Source organism: Pleurodeles waltl, chromosome 11 (assembly GCF_031143425.1).
Source record: "Pleurodeles waltl isolate 20211129_DDA chromosome 11, aPleWal1.hap1.20221129, whole genome shotgun sequence".
In the NCBI taxonomy this organism is placed as follows: domain Eukaryota; kingdom Metazoa; phylum Chordata; class Amphibia; order Caudata; family Salamandridae; genus Pleurodeles; species Pleurodeles waltl.
Window position 1 is genome coordinate 817,715,760 of NC_090450.1, and position 18,366 is coordinate 817,734,125.

Sequence of the window (18,366 nt, forward strand, 5' to 3'; positions counted from 1 at the left end):
TTCTGTATATGGCTATCGCAATACTGCAATTATGTATAACCTCGGATTGGATTACAAAGGACACCCCAACATTTGAAATTTGGAGGTCAAGATTATTAGCTTTTCATGGTATTGAGCTGACCTTATATAGACTTAAAGGCTATAAGAAGAGGCACCTGGGAGGAACAAATTTGGGCACCACTGACTAAATGGGTTGAAGAGATTAGCCTATAGGACAGAGCGTTTTTGTATCGGATTAATTATGCTGAATGTATTTTATTCCCTGCCCTTAAATGACGACCTGTAAATGACGATTTATAAATGTACTGTGATGCGTGTGATGCTTGCTGGGAAAAAAGAAAGATTGAAAAAAGAAAGAGAAAAATATGGACTTATTCCTCCCCCCCCCCCGAAATCCCCACCCTCATCCCCACCCCACCCAACACACATTTAGGAGTAGGTGCTCTGCAAACCCATCATAACTGCAGCTTGGAAGTTTTTAGACACCAGGCTTGGCAATGATCAAAGCACAATCAATTATCTCCCTCCAAAACATAAGGCAGGTCTCCTACCATAATGAATGGCCATGATGTAAGGCCACATTGTAATTCATGTGTAATTCTTGTCCAGTTCAGGTTTCACCCTTGTGCTTAACTATCAACTAGCACATATATGCACAAGTCTGTTTACTAAGCTGGGTAATTATGCTATTGTTATATATGTAGAAGGTGTAAAGTTTATATTCAGGTACAGATTAGGAATTAACAGCATGCAAATTTGTCTAGCAATGCAGCCCACAAATATATTTCAAAAAGTATTTTATTTCTACACAAGAAATACAAGAAATAAAGGAATACAAAAATATACATTTCTCACTGTGTGAACTCAAGTAATAGCTGCTGTTCCTGGGAAAAACCAAGCAGATGATTTGTTTGGAAGACTTAACAGTTGAAACAGCTTGACATGGTCTCTTTCTTAGTTATTGTACTGCAGTCACCTTATTTCCAATAATTCAGAAAATACCTTGTACACACTAAACATCCCCAACCCCTCAGACACCGCACATGCAACACAAGCAAGCACTGCGTCTGGTTTGGTTCTAACTTTCTAAGTGCTATATCCCAACATAGGGAAACAGCAGGAGTGGTTTATGGAGTGCTAACATTTTAGTCTAAGCGGGCTGTCTTCCTCTTGTGTCCTTGCTATGTTAAAACAATCAATTGTGTTGTTAGATAGAAGGCCTTGCTGGCTTGATGCCATAGTGTCTCTTCTGACCCAGCTGGTCCTTTCTATCATCACCAATGCAACCAAGTTAATTACTCAACAGCCTATATTTCATTGAGGTATCCTTGCGTACCACTCTGGCTTAATCCAGATCTTTGATACTCAGATGGAAGTCAGTTTGTCAGTTTTGGAAAATCCATTAACCCTGTTAAACACAGTAATACTGTAAGAATTATCAGTTGAGGCTCTCTATATAACTGCAGAATTCCAGTGGCAAAGGTCCGAAAAAGCCATCATCAAAAATCAAACTCTTGCCACTAACAACAGAAAAAAAAACTTCAAATTCAACCAATCCAATAAAACCAGTTATCCTCTTGGGGATTACAACCTGTAGTAAACTATCACTTCAGAAATGTTACGCACTACATTAACAATTTGCAACTAGTCACTGATTGCACACCATAACCCTTATGAAACTCTAAACAACGGTTTTCCCATAAATCACCAACTCTATAATGCAACTAGACAGTAGCTTATCTTGACCTACCAAATGAACAAAATGTCACATTTCTTCAAAGAACCACAGCAGGAAAAATATCTCTGCCCCTTGTGAGAAACTGTAACACCCCAGAAGTAAAACTGTAAACTCAGCTCCTCATTTCTATCAAGCACACAAGACAGTCACATTCTGCAAACTAATCACAGAGTGTAATCTAAGGTTTCCCATCTGAACCAGAGACAGTATCTGATCAATCATCGACCTTCTAAAAGTGGTCACATGTAGTAAACTAAAATTCCCTCCTTTTATTCAATACTTCTAAACATTCTCATTTGTAATAACCAATCAAGAAAACTATCATTTTCCGGAGGGGTTTCAAATAAACTTTACCAACCACTGCATATCCGAATGCAGTCACAGACTGTAAACTAAACACTCAGTCACAGACTGTAATTTAAAGTCTATCCTCCTGCCAACAATAATCAAACTAAACATTTAACACTGACCAAGTTCCGGACCCCAAGATAGTCACAGAACAATCTAGCATTCTAAACTGTCCTATTTATAACTATCACTGACTTGCGTATACAGCCTGACTGTGATCGAAGCACCGTCTTGCAAAGTTTGGACAAAAAGGCACGGTGTGATTGCATAGTCAATCTGGTGGACCAAATAGACCACAACGGTCTGTCAACAAGAAACATTCCAATGGATACTGTGCCAAAAGTTCATGCCTTGGAAATCCTTCTGGAAATGCAATTAAGTTCCTGAAAAATAAAAAGCTGAAACAATATTCTGTCAGAACATATTTACAATCATCTTGCTGATGAAATGCAAGTTCACACATCGTCATGTTGATTTTTTGCACTTTGCAGAGGCAAGTCTGGTCTGTGGCTGCGCCTGGGAAATGTCTGTTCATTCACAGTCGATGAGGGGCAGTACTGCTGGCTGTGTTACCTTCCACTCTCCTGTCTCTTCTGGAGCACCTGAATGACTTTGCTGATGTCTTCTTCAGGAACCTAAAAACAAAAATTGACAATTCCTTTGTTATTACTGAGGAGGACCACTCAGAGGCCTGTAGCTGCAACACCATCATCTGCACCCAGAGCACTATCTGGTGCACTTTTCGCAGTCCGGAGAGGACACTTTTCTAGCTCTGAAAATTTTCTTCCCTACTACAGGAGTCTATTACGAGATATTTGAGAAAAACAAATCAGAGTAAGCTACATTCACAATAGTTTGCTCTTGTGGAAAAGCACCTAGCATGAGGCCAACAGGATCAAAGTGATAAGCACCCAAGAATAGTCAAATTCTTTTGGTAGGGAGGGCAGAGGCTGATAGAGGAGCTGCACAGCAGGGAGAGTACAGGCAGAGTAAAGGGATTTTGGTGATAAAAGCGTGTGTTGCAAGAGGAAACCCCTATGGTAAAGGGGACACTGGTATCTTAAAAGGACCCTCTGCAGTAAAAAAAAAAAGATAGTAAACATACAGATAGCAGAGCTCTTCTTCCAGTGGATACCAAAATTACAGCAATTGCCTATCATGATTTTTTTCCTCGGATAAGCGCTTGCTGACAATTCAGCAACTTCAGATGTGCTTTCCTTAGCTAGTACCGAAAAGCATCCAAGGGCACACATTTACTCTTGTCCTAAAATCTGACAGTGAAGAAAAACAACAGGGAGTGGGGAGGTTCTGCATTTTTAAATCTACATTTATACCCTCTCTTACTGCACCGTGCAACCTATGCTACAACTCAATGGAGGGGCTTATTGTTGCCACTTTATTGTTGCTTCCCACTCACAAGATTAAAACCAAATGCACTGAGTAATGGGCAAATCCACTAAAAGGAGAGTTGTAATTATAAATATTTACTTCTCAAGTAGGGTTTTCACATGGATTGCCAATTCTATTGCAAATGATCCTCCTCTTACACTTTCAATGTGAGAAGATCCTCTTGGAAGACAGACTATGAGAGACCACAATGGTAAAGAGGACATAGGCAACAAAAGAGAACTGTGAATGGCACAGACAATGGTATCACCATAGAAGAAAGGAAACAAATAGTTTCAGAGGAACTTCATTGTAACGGGTACTAAGTACCGTAACTGGATCCCCATTGTGAACGGCATTGGCAATGAATGAGGGCACAGAGAACACAAGAAGCTTACAAATTTACTCAATGTAAAAGAGTATCTAGGGAGTGTAAGAAAATATGCACTGCAAACAGAGGGGGCTAATAGGATCCATTAAGTAATGAGTACCTAGGAAGCAAAGGGAATCAGTCTAAAATAGCATAGACAAAGTAAGAAGCTCATAATAGCAGTGAGGGTGCAAAAGATGGTTCCAGTACGTAAAAGCTTGAAAAATAACAGCCCGACCTCCAATACCCGCAAAGGTCAAAGTAAAAAGAAGGGTCTCTCCATGGTAGTCAGGAGAGTATTCAAAAAGTTATCAAGTGGAGACAGCACACAAATGTATGGTAGGTATCTGCTTTGAGTAGCATGGAATGTTACTTTGAACTGGCTGTAGCTTCTGTACCACAAAGTGGAGGGTGGGACAAGGGAAAGGCAGCTGAACACCCACCCTCTTAGCAACGCGTAAAGAGAAGTGAATAGGACCTTTACAGCGATAAGCGCACAGACTGCACAGAGGATATTTCATTGGTTAACACAGAACGTCAAAATGAAACACAACAGAGTGCAAACGAAATAATTAGTACAAAGGAAGCCAAAAATGCCTTTAAAATTTGAAAACATATGTCAAAAGCACTTACATCCAAGAGAAAGGCATAAACCTAAGAACACACAAAGGCCAGAGGATCCTGAGCAGGTACGTTAGTACCAGAGTGCAGATAATACTAGAAGTAAGTAGTACAATGCAGTAAGGGAGTGGTAAATGCAGGACATCAGCAACCAAAAGATACCTTCATAAAGACATTGCAGAATAACATAGTGCTGCTGAAGTTAAAGGTGTTAAAGTAGGACAGTGATGGTGAACCCAGGTATGTCTTGGTACGTATGTGTGTATATGGCATATAGCATAAGCTTAAATACAAAAGCAATGGACCAGAGTAGGAGGTCACCAACAAAAAGACATGCTAACTAAAGGAGCTGATCAAGCCAACCTGCTTGAGTAAGTAAACAAAAAGCCTCCACAAGCAACTTTCTATGTCTGACATGGGTTCTTCCTTCCAACTTACAATATTTAGCAAAGATAAACTATGTCTCTACCATGGTTTCTTGTGGTGTTGTCCCTGCTCACAATAGGGTGTACTTTACCTCCACAATTGTCACCTGCACCAGAAGTCAAGACTTTCATATATGCATGGAGAGGACCCCATAGCAGGATAAAGCGTATGCGAGTGTGTCCTTTCGAGCAGGCTTGACTCCCCGGTGCATTCTCTTGTAGGCACATGAGCAGGGTGGGACTTTGCCCATACAAGATGCCTGGAAGAGCTCTGCTTCCTGATGTAACAAACTGTGATCAACATTTGCAGAAGGCTGGCTAGTCACAGCACTCCTACGGGGTGCTGGACAGAGTCTCTAGTACAGGGGTCTCCAACCTTTTCTCAATCAATCAAACATTTATAGAGAGCGGCAAATCACCTGTGAGGGCCTCGAGGTGCTGGAGCTCTATGCTGCTGTGAGGAGGAATGATCATTTGGTCATCCAGGGCTTTAGTTCTCTTCTGAATAGCTGGAGTGACGGTGTGGTCCTGAGGTGCAGGGGGGGATTGTTCCAAGCCTTGGCTGTCTGGTGTGAGAAGAAGAGTCCTCCGCTGTTGGCTCAACGGATCATAGGGTGTCTGCCAGGAAAACAGAAGCAGATCGGAGGTGTCTGGTTATTGGCGCAAGGTCAGGCATTTGTTGATGTACGCTGGTCCATTGTTGTGCAGAGCCTTGTAGGTGTGGGTGGGCATCTTGAACTGGCATCTCTTCTGAATCGGGAGCCAGTGTCATTTTTTAGAAATGGGGTGTGATGTGGGTCCTTTTGGGGAGGTTGAGTACGAGTCCTGCCGCTGAGTTCTGTATTGTCTGGAGTCCCTTCAGGAGGCGTGCAGTGATTTCTACATAGAGCGCATTTCCATAGTTCAGTCTGCTGGTGATGAGGGCCTGCATGACTGTCTTTCTTGTGTCTGCTGGGAGCCACCCTGAAGATCTTGCGGAGCATGCAAAAGGTATGGAAGCAGGCGGATGAGACTTATTTCTTCATGGACAGTTTGCAGTCGAGGATGATGCCATGGTTGCGGGCATGGTCTGTTGGGGTGGGGGAAGGAGGGTTCAGAGCTCTGCGGGCAACCATGTGTCAGTCCATGGTGAGGTGTTCTTCTCACAGGTGAGGGCTTCTGTTTATTCTGTGCTGAGTTTGAAACAGTTGTCCTTCATCCAGCCTGCTACGTTCATCACGCATCTGTGTAAGTTAACTTTTGTGGAGGCAAGATCTTCGGACAGTGAGAGAATGAGCTGTGTGTTGTCGGCATAGGCAATGATGTTGAGTCCGTGTGATCTGATGGCGACAGCCAGGAGGGTTATGTAGGTGTTGAAGAGGGTCGTTCCTTGGGAGACTCCACAGATGATCTTCTTGGGCTCTGAGGTGAACAATGGGAGACTGATTCTTAGGGTTCTGCCGGTAAGGTACGAGGTGATCCACTTGAGGGCGTTTCCTTGAATCCCAATGTGGTGGAGTCTGTTGATCAGGATATTGTGGGAGACAGTGTCAAACATGAAGGGCAGGTCTAAGAGGAGGAGGGCTGCTGTTTTCCCACAGTCATGGAGGGGTCTGATGTCATCAGTGGCTGCAATTAGGGCGGTCTCTGTGCTGTGGTTAGCTCAAACTCCAGATTAGGAGAGGTCCAGGAGGTTGTGGTCTTCTAGGTGTTAGGCGAGTTGCTGGTTGATCGCTTTCTCAAGGACTTTTGCAGGATAGGGGAGCACAGAGGTGGGCCGGTAGTTCTTTGATTCGGCTGGGTCTGCAGATGTTTTTTTCCAGGAGGGACTTCACTTTAGCATGTTTCCAGACCTCCGGGAAGGAGGCCACGGTGATGGAGGTATTCAGGACGTTCCTGTGCACGTTGCAGATAGTCTTGCTTCAGAGGCTGAAGACGTGGTGGGGGCAAGGGTCCATGGGTGTTCCCTAGAGTATGGAGTTCATCATGGAGATAGTGTCTTTTGGGGTGAGGAGTTCTCAGTGAGTGAGGAGTTCAGGGTTCGTGTTTGTGCATGTGAGCTGGTTGATGCTGTCTCCGGCAGGGGGTTGCAGGTCAAAGTTTTTGTAGACAGACGAGATCTTGTTGTGGAAGAAGGCAACAAGGTTGTCGCACAGTTCCTGGGATGGAGTGATGCTGTTCTCTGTGGCTGCGGGATTGATGAACTCCTTCACAATGGCGAAGAGTTCTTTGCTGTGATTGGTGCTGGCTTTGATGTGGTCTGCTAGTGCATTCTTCTTGGTTTCTTTCAGGAGGCGATGGTACTGGTTGAGGGCGGTCCTGAAGGCGGTGCGGGTCTTCTTATTTTTTGCTGATGTGCCACCCCTTTCACATTGTTGGCAGCTGCATTTGCAGGAGTGCAGTTCCTCGATGAACCAGCTTGCTCTTTAGCTTTGTTCTTTGACCTTGGCTGTCTTGGTGGGGGCGATGGCATCAGCGCATTCTGTGATCCACTGGGAGAAGATCTTTGCTGCTTGTTCAGGGTCATGTGTATGGTCTGGGAGGTGGGAACAGAGAGTGTCTAACAATAGCTTCTTATGTTCAATAAAAATCATCCCTAGCTACTATCATTAGTGTTGTAATAGTGACTACACCAGACAAGATTTTATTAGTAGCCACAATATGGAAAATTACTAGCAGTGATCACTTCAGTATAATAGGCAAGGTTCCCAACAGTAATATAAAAAAAGATCTGGTCAATTTAAAATGCCTGACATGGTCAATACATCACCCAATACCACTGGCACCCGTGTAATGCTAACAACAAGTCTGCCCAATGTCACATGAGTTATCACTCGAATATCAATCAATTAATCAATCTGAGAAACTGAACCAATTTTCTCTCCACATCAGCTTAGGATTTCTAAAAATGCACAACTTTTCATCTTGAATACACACTCTCAGTTGTATTATACATAAAGTCAGCCAAGCAAAAATCAGGCTACTCACAGGCTAGCCCAAGAGCTACTAGTTGAAGACTGCTCTAGTATGAATCAAAATTCAGTCCTGAAAAGGCCTTTGACTACTGGGAACAGAAATAAACCTTCCCAGCAGCTTAGAGGTTAGATCTGGGAGGAACAAGTTACTTGGGGCCGTATGTACCAAAGCATTTTCCCATTGACATACAATGGGTAAAACCCTTTGATACATCTGGCCCTTGGTGCTCAGCGATGAATTGCCATGTATTACAGTATTTTCACCCAGTTGGAGGTTTCTAAATACACAAGTGTGCATGGTACTAGCAGCACTATTGGTTTAAACTGCATTCAGAAGAATTTTTCGGAACTGCAAATAGGTGGCAAGGTAACAACTGAATAGTGAGGGGGACAATTTTATTGCAGACAGTATGAGGTACGACAAAGGCAAGTCACACTGGAAAGTGGTCCTTAGCTACACAAAGTTTGATTAGGTAAGAATCACTTTCCAATAGCGCTACCTTTTCGAATTTGAACAAAAATTAGGATCAGACACTTGGCTCCTTCATAAGTCTGCACTGTATTCATCCTGCAACAAATCTGTTTTTTTTTAGTGTAAAGTTCCTCACTCTTTTGCAGTCTATGATGGAACTAGACACGAAGACATGATATGCCATACAATATCCCAAGTTGAAATGTATCTGAAACAGTGCAAGAGTTCGGAGGTAAAAAAAAGAACACTTGTGGTAGGAGATTAGATATCACATGATGCTGACAAATTATGGGTAGCATCACCAAAGAAAACTGTGCTGACAACAAATAAAAGACGACCAAAGAATATATAAAGAGTATGTTTAAGCACACCAGAATCTGCAAATGAAGATTCTTAAGGAACCAAGTACAGAGTGAGTAAGGACTCCAGATTCTTAATGACTACGATCTTCAGCAGTCAGCTGAAAATGGCTCACCACACTCTGGGATCAACAACAGTAACCTGGTGCTCCCCTACCAGCATCCCTTAACAAGAACAAGAACTCGACCAATGTCCAAAAAGCAACTAGAGAAGCAGGTGAATTACAGAAAAAAAGTTGAATCAGTAACTTTCTTGGCTTTACATTAACCACTGGAAGTGCAGGATAGCAGTTTAGAGTTGAGTAGTTCTAATAAATGTAAAATGTTACAATAAAGAAGATATGCATGAGCAGAGCACTTTAACAGATCCATGAGCATCAACGAAGTGAGTGCCCCTATAAGTAGAGACTCCGCAGAGGAGCCACTAATCCACCATGCGGCTCACAATGTTAAGGGAACTAGGACATAGCAAAAAAATGTGCTTCGGGCAGCATAAACAGGAAAAAAATATTCATGCAAAAAGACATGTATTGCCCTGTTAGAAGTGGAACAGTCAACCCCAGTGTAGGTACTTTCTTTTGGGTGAGCTGTGTCTCTACTATGCTTGATAGACCCTTAGCCTTTGCTGAAAACTGGGGAATGCTCAGGGCTTGACCTTTAGCGGCCAATCACACATGGCTGGTAGCTTCAGCATCTCTGTAGCACCTCCAGAGCTACAGGAAAAGCTGTAGCATGACTGGATCTGATAGCAGGGGACAATATGGTGGCTCTCTGGCACTGTGACTGAGGCACATATGGAGTGGGTATCAGGAGGAGGTGTGTGTGTGAGGAGGGAGGCAATGCTACTTGAGAGGGACAGGGGCTAATGAAGGGGCTCAGAGTGTCTAGATGAGTATCAAGATTTCCTAGAGGAGCAAAATCACACTACGGGTAGATGGCACATGCTATGCACACGACTGGTGACATTAGAGCCATTTCAGGTGGAGGCTCACAGCAGCAGCACATTTGCAGTGGAAGTGGACCCACAGGCTTAGGACAAACATACCAATAAACCGATGACGTCACACACTCTTCGGGCCGAAATCCTTTCCATTGTATAAAATGCTTATTTGATCTAAATTTCGACAGGCTTTTAATTCACATTATCGTCAAAACTATTCACAACAGGAAGGTCATGATTTCCAAATGTTATGACTGAAAAAAGCTGAAACGTAAATGCAAATAACCCAACCAGGCCAACTATTAAAAGCAGTTTAGCAATTCCGGGGCTATACAAATAAATAATGATGGCAAAGCTACACCATTTAATACCGACTGGACGCTTACAATTGTAACCCACAGGTCGAAATAAAATACTTCATTAAGCGCAGGTTGACGAGGGCTCTAAATTCACCTTCCCTGAAAAAGCGAAGGTTAGAACCACAGCAGAATGCTGGGTCTGAAAAGTCAGTGCGGATGGGATGGGGGTAGGCTTTCCTCCACCACTGATGCTAAACAGAAGTCATCAAACATAATGAGTTAATGGAGATATTCGAATTCTGAACAATTTGCCCTGAAACACTTGATTGCTTCACTAGGAAGAGGGCAGGGCACAAGTTAAGTAGTTTCACGTGAACTTCTCTGAAGGCATGCCATGGGTTTCCCCGAATTGGACTATCTCAAAGACACACAGGAAAAAAAAAAAAACACGAGAATGGTAATGCACTACTCTGGATGGATGGTCACTGGGTCTGGGGTGCAATCTGAAGGGTAAACAATGGAGTCAGTCTGTGAATTTCTATCCATAAAGTGACTAAAAGTGTAGATCCATTATAGGGGTTCGGTCAACGAACCTGAGTACAATCTGAGGATTCCTTACTGTTCACATTCACATTTTACCTACAGGTATGAAAACGCACTGCAGCAGGATTACGTTGGGAAAGAGTAAAGGAAAACTTACTTGCCTGAGGCTAGGTTTTTGCAACTTAAGGCTAGGTTCAAATGCTTGCATTATTCTGACATGTAATGGTTGGGGTGAGAGAAGTAGCCCTGTCTTTTATGGATTTGTCAGAATCCTGACTAGGGCTATGGTGATTACGTCGTGAGGCTCTGTGGACTTATGACAATGTCACCATGAGTCATGTGGATTCCACCTACGGTCGATGCCCAGAAAGATTAACGTACATACTTTTCTGAGTCCGACCGCTAGATGGCGGTATAACACAGACCGCGAATCGAGCATGCTTTCATGCTGCAAAATTAACTTGGCGCCAAGGTATGAATGGGATCGTTAAGAAGCTTTTCATAATTCACTCGCTAGATTCTCCCCTGGTAGAGGAGCTGGCCTGCGACAGTCAGAAGAACTGCCCAGAGGTGAATGAAAATCAGCTCTCTTTGCAGACAAGTTTGGCTGAAGGGTACGTCAAAAAGATATTAAAAAAAGAACAAAACATTTCCAGCGAGCTGGAGTGTGTATAATGTCAAGATGTGCAATCTGGAACCCCCCAAGTCCTCTTCTGACCAGCTTTAATGCTAGAGAGGAAGACATTCATGAACATATTCAAAGAAATATTTTTTTTGCCTTTTAGCATCCTTCGTGAAAGTGGATGGAAAATCTTCCACAATTTAAAAACGTCTGGAAATGTTGGATATAAAAAATAAAAAAAATGTAAACCACATTTCAATAACCTCTCACCTCACATTTATGCTGCAGATTTTGGCAGATGGTGCAAAAGAGCTCTCTATGGGGATGGTGGAAATCAAGCTATCAAAAAGCTCTAAACTGTGTTTCTAACTATGATGTGGCAACCGGTGAGTCCAGGCCAGCCTGACAGCACGCTCAAAGAAAGCAGTGATCAGGAAAGCAGGGAGCATAACCTCTGGAGGGAAGAGGAGGCAAGGGAAGTCACAGAGAGTGGTGGGTGGCAGGAGGCCGTGTGTTTCCTAATTCGGGACAGGGTGGAGAGGCCATCTTACGTAGCTATTGAAAGTAGAGACAGATTATTTTGGAAGGCCACAGATAACATACTAACATTATATGTTGCTTAAAAAGTGAAAAACATCTCCATAATTCACAGTTACCCAACTATAATTCTATAGGTAAATGCATGTTAGTGATCAGGAGCATGCATAGGAAACTTCGTCCACCTGTCTGCAAATGTGGCAAGCTGTAGACAATGCCCTTCATAGGGACCTCTTGCCCCCACGGTAAGCCCCACAAGCTAGGGCAGGAGGGAGTGGTCGATAAGGGAAGAACCTCAGGTTACTTCATCAGACTGCATGTCAGACATGGGGAGGAGCAAAAAGGTCAAATCTTATAGTCCACTTGGCACCTTCAATTCAAGCTATTGTTAAAGTACCACTTCACCCACGGTATATATGTATATGGAAAATGTCACTTACCCAGTGTACATCTGTTCGTGGCATGTAGTGCTGCAAATTCATATGCTATGCATTATTCTGCCACCTAGTGTTGGGCTCGGAGTGTTACAGTTGTTTTTCTTCGAAGAAGTCTTTTTGGAGTCACAGGATCGAGTGACTCCTCCTCTTGGTCATACTGCGCATGGGCATCGACTCCATTGTTAGATTGTTTTCCCGCAAAAGGGTGTAGGAAGGAGTGATAAGAGTGTAAGAATATAAATGTTCTATAAAAATAGTAAGTAAAAGTAGATGTCCATGCAAATGTAAATGTATATACATATGTACAAATAAGAAAACGGTAACAACTATAGGCTTCCGGGGAGGAGGGAGGGTGCATGTGAATCTGCAGCACTACATGCCACAAACCGATGTACACTAGGTAAGTGACATTTTCTATTCAATAACATGTGTAGCTGCAGATACACATGCTATGCATAGACTACAAAGCAGTTACTCTCCCCAAAATTGCGGTGGCTAGCCTGTCGGAGTTGAAATTGTTTGAAATAATATTCTTAAAACAGGTTTATCAACATTGACCTGTTGCTTTGAAAATACATCTACACAATAGTGTTTTGTAAATGTATGAGGAGTAGACCATGTGGCAGCTTTACATATGTCTGCCATTGGTATGTTTCCTAAGAATGCCACAGATGCACCTTTCTTTCTAGAGGAATGTGCTGTAGGTGCGATCAAAAGTTGGCTTTTTGCCTTAATGTAACATGTTTGTATACATTTAACAAACCATCTTGCTAATCCTTGCTTAGAGATAAGATTGCCTTATTTGGCTGTTGGAAGGCAACGAAAAGTTGTTTGGTTTTATCTACATAGTACATTAGAGCTCTTTTGATCTCAAGAGATTTCTGCAACTGAGGCTGGCTGTGGAAAGAAGACTGGCAATTCCACTGTTTGGTTTATGTGAAAAGGTGATACCACTTTTGGCAGAAATTTGGGATTTGTTCCAAGCACAACTTTATGTTTGTGTACTTGGAAAAAGGGTTCTACAAGAGTGAGTGCTTGTATTTCACTAACTTTGCAATGAAGTAATGGCTACTAGGACGGCGACCTTCCATGTTAAAAATTGAATCTCACAAGAATGCATGGGTTTGAAAGGTGGGACCATGATTCTGGTGAGTATGATATTTAAATTCCAAGTAGGAACAGGTGGTGCTCTAGGGGGAATAATGTGTTTGAATCCTTCCATGAAGGTCTTCATAACTGGAACGCTGAAGAGAGAGGTGTGTTGAATAGTCTGCAAGTATGCTGATATTGCAGAACAATGGATTTTAGTGGATGAGAAAGCTAGATTTGATTTCTGCAAATGAAGTAGACAGCATACAATATCTTGTATTGATGATGTAAGTGGATCAGTATGTTTAGATTGACAGTAGTAAACAAATCTTTTCCATTTGTTAGCATAGCATTGCTTAGTTGTAGGTTTACGTGCCTGCTTGAGCACTTCCATGCATTCTAATGGAAGTTTTAAGTATCCAAATTCTATGACTTCGGGAGCCAAATCGCAAAGTTGAAAGCACTGGGGTTTGGATGCCTGATTTGTCCTTTGTTTTGAGTTAACAAATCCGGTCTGTTTGGAAGTTTGGAGTGAGGTACTACTGACAGGTCTAGGAGTGTGGTGTACCAATGTTGTTGTGCCCACGTTGGGGCTAGTATTATGGTGAGAGAGGTCTGACGTAGTTTGTTGACCAGAACAGGAAGTAGTGGGAGAGAGGGAAAAGCATAAGCAAATATCCCTGACCAGTTGATCCATAGGCCATTGCCCTTGGATAGAGGATGTGGGTGTCTGATGCGAAGTTTTGCCTTTCTGCGTTTTCGCTTGTTGTGAATAGGTCTATTTCTGGTGTTCCCCACTTTTGAAAGTACTTTTGAAGTACCTGAAAGTGAATCTCCCATTCGTGTGTCTGTTGATGAGCCCTGCTTAGGAGATTGGAATATATTCTGCTAATAGATTAATGTGATTGTGAATTGCCCATTTCCATATAGTTTGGGCTACAAGGGACAGTTGAGATGAATCTGTCATGCCTTGTTTCTTCAGGTAATACATGGTTGTCATATTGTCTGTTTTTATCAGCACAATCTTGTATTTGAGAAGGGCTGAAACGCTTTTAGGGCAAGGAACACAGCTAACAATTCTAAATGGTTTATGTGAAAATGTTACTGTTTTGAATTCCATTCCCCGTGAAGGGTAAGGTTGTTGAGATGAGCTCACCAACCTATCATTGATGCATCTGTTGTTATTATGGTCTGAGGCACAGGGTCTTGAAATGACCACCCCTTCTCTAAACTGCTGAGATTCCACCACTGAAGGGACTAGAGCGTTTGGCAGTCTAACAACACTAGATCTTGCAATTGACACTGTGCTTGTTACCATTGCTGTGAGAGGCATTGTTGTAGTGTCCTCATGTTTAGTCTTCCATGCGGTTCTATTGCTATGCAGGATGCCATCAGTCCTAAGATTTTCATGATAAATCTTACAGTGTATTGTTGATTTGGCTGTATTTCTCGTATGAGATTTTGGAAAGCTTGTATCGTTTGTGTATTTGGATAGGCTAAGGCTCTTTGCGTATTTAAAATAGCACCAAGGTAAGGTTGCACCTGTGCTGGCTGAAGATGAGAATTGTGTTAGTTGAGAGTGAACCTTAGTGTATGTAGGGTCTCTATTACGTATTGAGTGTGTTGTTGGCATTGTATAAAATTGCTTGAATTTATTAGCCAATCGTCTAGATATGGAAATACATGTATGTGTTGCCTTCTTAGGTAGGCTGCCACTACTGCTAGACATTTTGTGAATACCCTTGGAGCTGTTATGCCGAATGGTAGAACTTTGAACTGATAATGTTTTCCTGCTATCACAAACCTGAGGTATTTTCTGTGAGCTGGATGGATGGGTATATGGAAATACGCTTCTTTGAGGTCTAATGCAGTCATGTAATCTTGTTTTTGTAGTAGTGGAATGACATCCTGTAGAGTTACCATGTGAAAGTGTTCTATTAGGATATATAGATTTAGAGATCTGAGGTCTAGGATGGGCCTGAGAGTGCCATCCTTTTTGGGAATGAGGAGGTATAGTGAGAGTATACTCCTGTTCCTTGTTGAGAATGTGGGACCAATTCTATTGCTTGTTTTACTAGTAGCGATTGTACTTCTTGCTGTAATAGAACATTGTGTTCTGGGGACAGCTTGTGGTAACGTGGAGGAAAGTTTGGAGGAGTAGAAATCAAGCAATAGCCACTGCGGATAATTGACAATACCCAAAGGTCTGTGGTGATGTTTTGCCAATGGAAGTGGAAGTGCTGCAGTCTTCCCCCCACAGGAGATGTGTGGGGTTGAGGGATGATAAATAAGTCACTGTTTAGATGGGGTAGTGGCTTGTTTTGAAGTTTGGAACTTGCCTCTGTTCCTAAAGTATTGGCCTCTGTAAGACCCTTTAAATCCCCCTCTCTGGTATTGCTGTTGCCCTTGCTTTGCCTGGGAGGTAGAAGCCTCAGTGGATTGAGGCTTGAATCCTACTCTGAACTGTTGTCTGCGAACGGAGACTCTATAGGGTGTTGCGTATAATGCTCCCATTGCTTTAGCAGTGCCCGAGTATTTCCTCAGTTTTTCTATGGCCGTATCGACTTCAGGGCCAAACAAATGCTTTTTATTAAAAGGCATGTTGAGTACTGCCTGCTGGATTTCTGGTTTAAAACCAGAAGAATGTAGCCTTGCAGGTCTACTTATAGTAATGCCAGTATTGACACTTCCAGCTGCTGTATCTTCAGCATTAAGACCAGTCCCTTATCTTATTATTGCTGATGGCCTGACCCTCTTCTACAATTTGCTGTGCCCTTTTTTGGTGTTTCTTTGGGAAGTGCTGTAGGAGTTCCTGCATCTCGTCCAAGTGGGCTCTATCGTACATCGCTAGCAAGGCTTGCGAGTTGGCAATTCGACCATTGGTTAGCTGCCTGTGTGGCCACTCTCTTGCCAGCATCGAATTTCCTACACTCCTTATCAGGGAGAGGGCTGATGACTAGCTATTAGCCCTCTTTCTAGTCGCACTTACTACCACGGAGTCTGGAGGAACTTGGTGTGTAATATAATCCGGGTCTGTAGGAGCAGGTTTATACTTTTTATCAATGCATGGAGTTATTACTCTAGTTTTGACTGGCTCACTAAATATTTGATTTGCATGTTTAACCATGCCAGGTAGCATAGGAAGGCAGTGGGTGGAGGATAGAGTGTTAAACAGGAAATCGTCTTCTTGGCGCTCAGTGTGCATAAGCACCCCATGCTATGCTGTTGCCCTGGAAACAACGTGCGTGTATGCAGTAGTGGCCTCTGATAGGGAAGGCTTAGAAGGGTATAAATCAGGGTCATTGTCAGGAAATGGATCTGGATTGTATAGATCCCAAGTATCAACTTTCACCATGTGAATACTGCGAATGAGTTTGTGAAGGCAACGGTGGTGGGCTAGTGGGTGGAGATGAAAAAAAATGTGTGCTGAATGAGGGGGAGAAGTATGGGCAGGTTCTGGCTACTCCTTCTGTTTATGAATTTTGCTGGTGGTTGAGCAGTGTCTAATTGTTCCAGAAAGGCCAGCTTCCTTTTGGTTTGTAGAGGAGGTGCAGTAACTATTCTGCCAGTCTCTTTGTGGATGTGAATCCTGGACTATCTTTCATCCATAACCTCAAGGATAGGCTAAATCTCAGTGTCCTCATCAGAAGGTCTATAAGATTGTTCATGCAATGATTTTGAGCTCTGTTTAAGATGGTTCGAACGTCCTTGTTCTTCTGAATAAGAAGATTTTTTCGGTTCTGAAGATGGAGCCGGTTGTTTTGGCTCCGAAGCAGGGCGTTGAGGCTTTGACTCTGAGGAGTGAGGACGCTTGCTCGAGTCCAAAGCAGAACTCTTCATGGATTTACTTGACTCCGATAGAGACGGAGGAGTGGCCTTTTTAAGCGCTGATCCCGAAGGTCGAACCATGGCTCTCTGGCAGTGGTGTACCCAAGGCCTTCGATGGGTTTTTTATATGTGGGCGTAGGGGCAGACATACTCATGTGCTGTCCAGCAGTGATAGGACTATCTTCTTCCGATTCTTGTTCAAAGTCGGTGTCTCGGATGCAGACCGCTGTCTGCGCCTGTTCTTCCTCCATGATTTTCCGTACTCTTCAATGCCATTTCCAATCTTCTGGCTCTCCGATCATGCAGGGGCTTCTTGGATCGAAACGATCGACAAGCCTCACAATCTTCTTCTTTGTGATCAGGAGAAAGACACAGATTGCAAACAAGGTGTTGGTCTCTGTAGGGAAATTTTGCATGGCACCGAGGGCAAAATCGAAATGGAGTCAGATCCATCAGGCTTTGACGCGGTAGGCCCGAACAGGCCAGAGTCGGGTGCACGCCCCCAGAAGGGCGACATCTAGTTTCCGACTGTACTATCGGTTCGGGGCTAGGTGGAAACGCGATCGAAACAATACCAACGGTTAAGGGAGTTTTCTAAAGTTTCTGATTCGAAACCTTGGAGCGAGAGGAAACATGTACGAATAGCGGAAAGAAAACATTCTAACAACGGATTCGATGCCCATGCGCAGTATAACTGAGAGGAGGAGTCACTCGAATCCGTGATTCCGAAAATACTTTTTAGAAGAAAAACAACTTGTAACACTCCGAGCCCAACACTAGATGGCAGAATAATGTATATACTTATTTTTTAATTTTTGTGTTCTGTATTTTATATATTCTTTTATATGTAAATTTGCTTTTTGTTTTGGAAAGTGTCATAAAAACTCGTCATTTGGCACCAACAGTCATAGCAAATCAAAAAATGTCTTGTTTATGGAAAAGCAATCTTAATTGTAGCTCCCCATTGGCGACTAGCACTGTTTTTTTAAAAGGCACTAGCAGGGGCAGGGAAGCATGTTTACTCCCACCTGGCTGGAGCATTTTTAAATTTCCCGCCAGATGGAAGCAAACATGGAAGTCTGCTCGCAACCAGCTGTATTTAAAAGTGCTCCCAGTGGCTGGGAGCAGACTTGTGTTCTGTTTCTCTGCTTACCCTTCTGCAGGCAGGGAAACAGGACACATTTTGCTCCTGACTGGAGGGAGCATTAAAAAAAAACAAAAAACACAGCTGTTCCCTCCAAGTGGGAGCAATGCCGGCAACCATCATGAGGGGAGCCAGCGGGGCCCCCAACATGGTGGTTGGTGGGTTTCCCGGGAGGATATTAGGGCACTCATCTGTAATTAGTGCAGGCCCGAGGGGACAGGGCTCCCGGGGCCAAAAAAAGGCTCGGGCAGGGA

At 43.1% G+C, this 18,366-nt stretch overlaps 1 protein-coding gene across 1 annotated transcript in view; it reads right to left on the reverse strand.

The window, feature by feature from the left end:
• Positions 1–780: 780 nt before the first annotated feature.
• CASTOR1 (cytosolic arginine sensor for mTORC1 subunit 1) overlaps positions 781–18,366 on the reverse strand; it is a 103,146-nt gene continuing 85,560 nt past the window's right edge. The window contains exon 9 of the mRNA XM_069214619.1: positions 781–2,721. Coding sequence (XP_069070720.1) covers positions 2,656–2,721 — 66 coding nt within the window. The 3' untranslated portion in view covers positions 781–2,655. The remainder of the gene's footprint in view (positions 2,722–18,366) is intronic.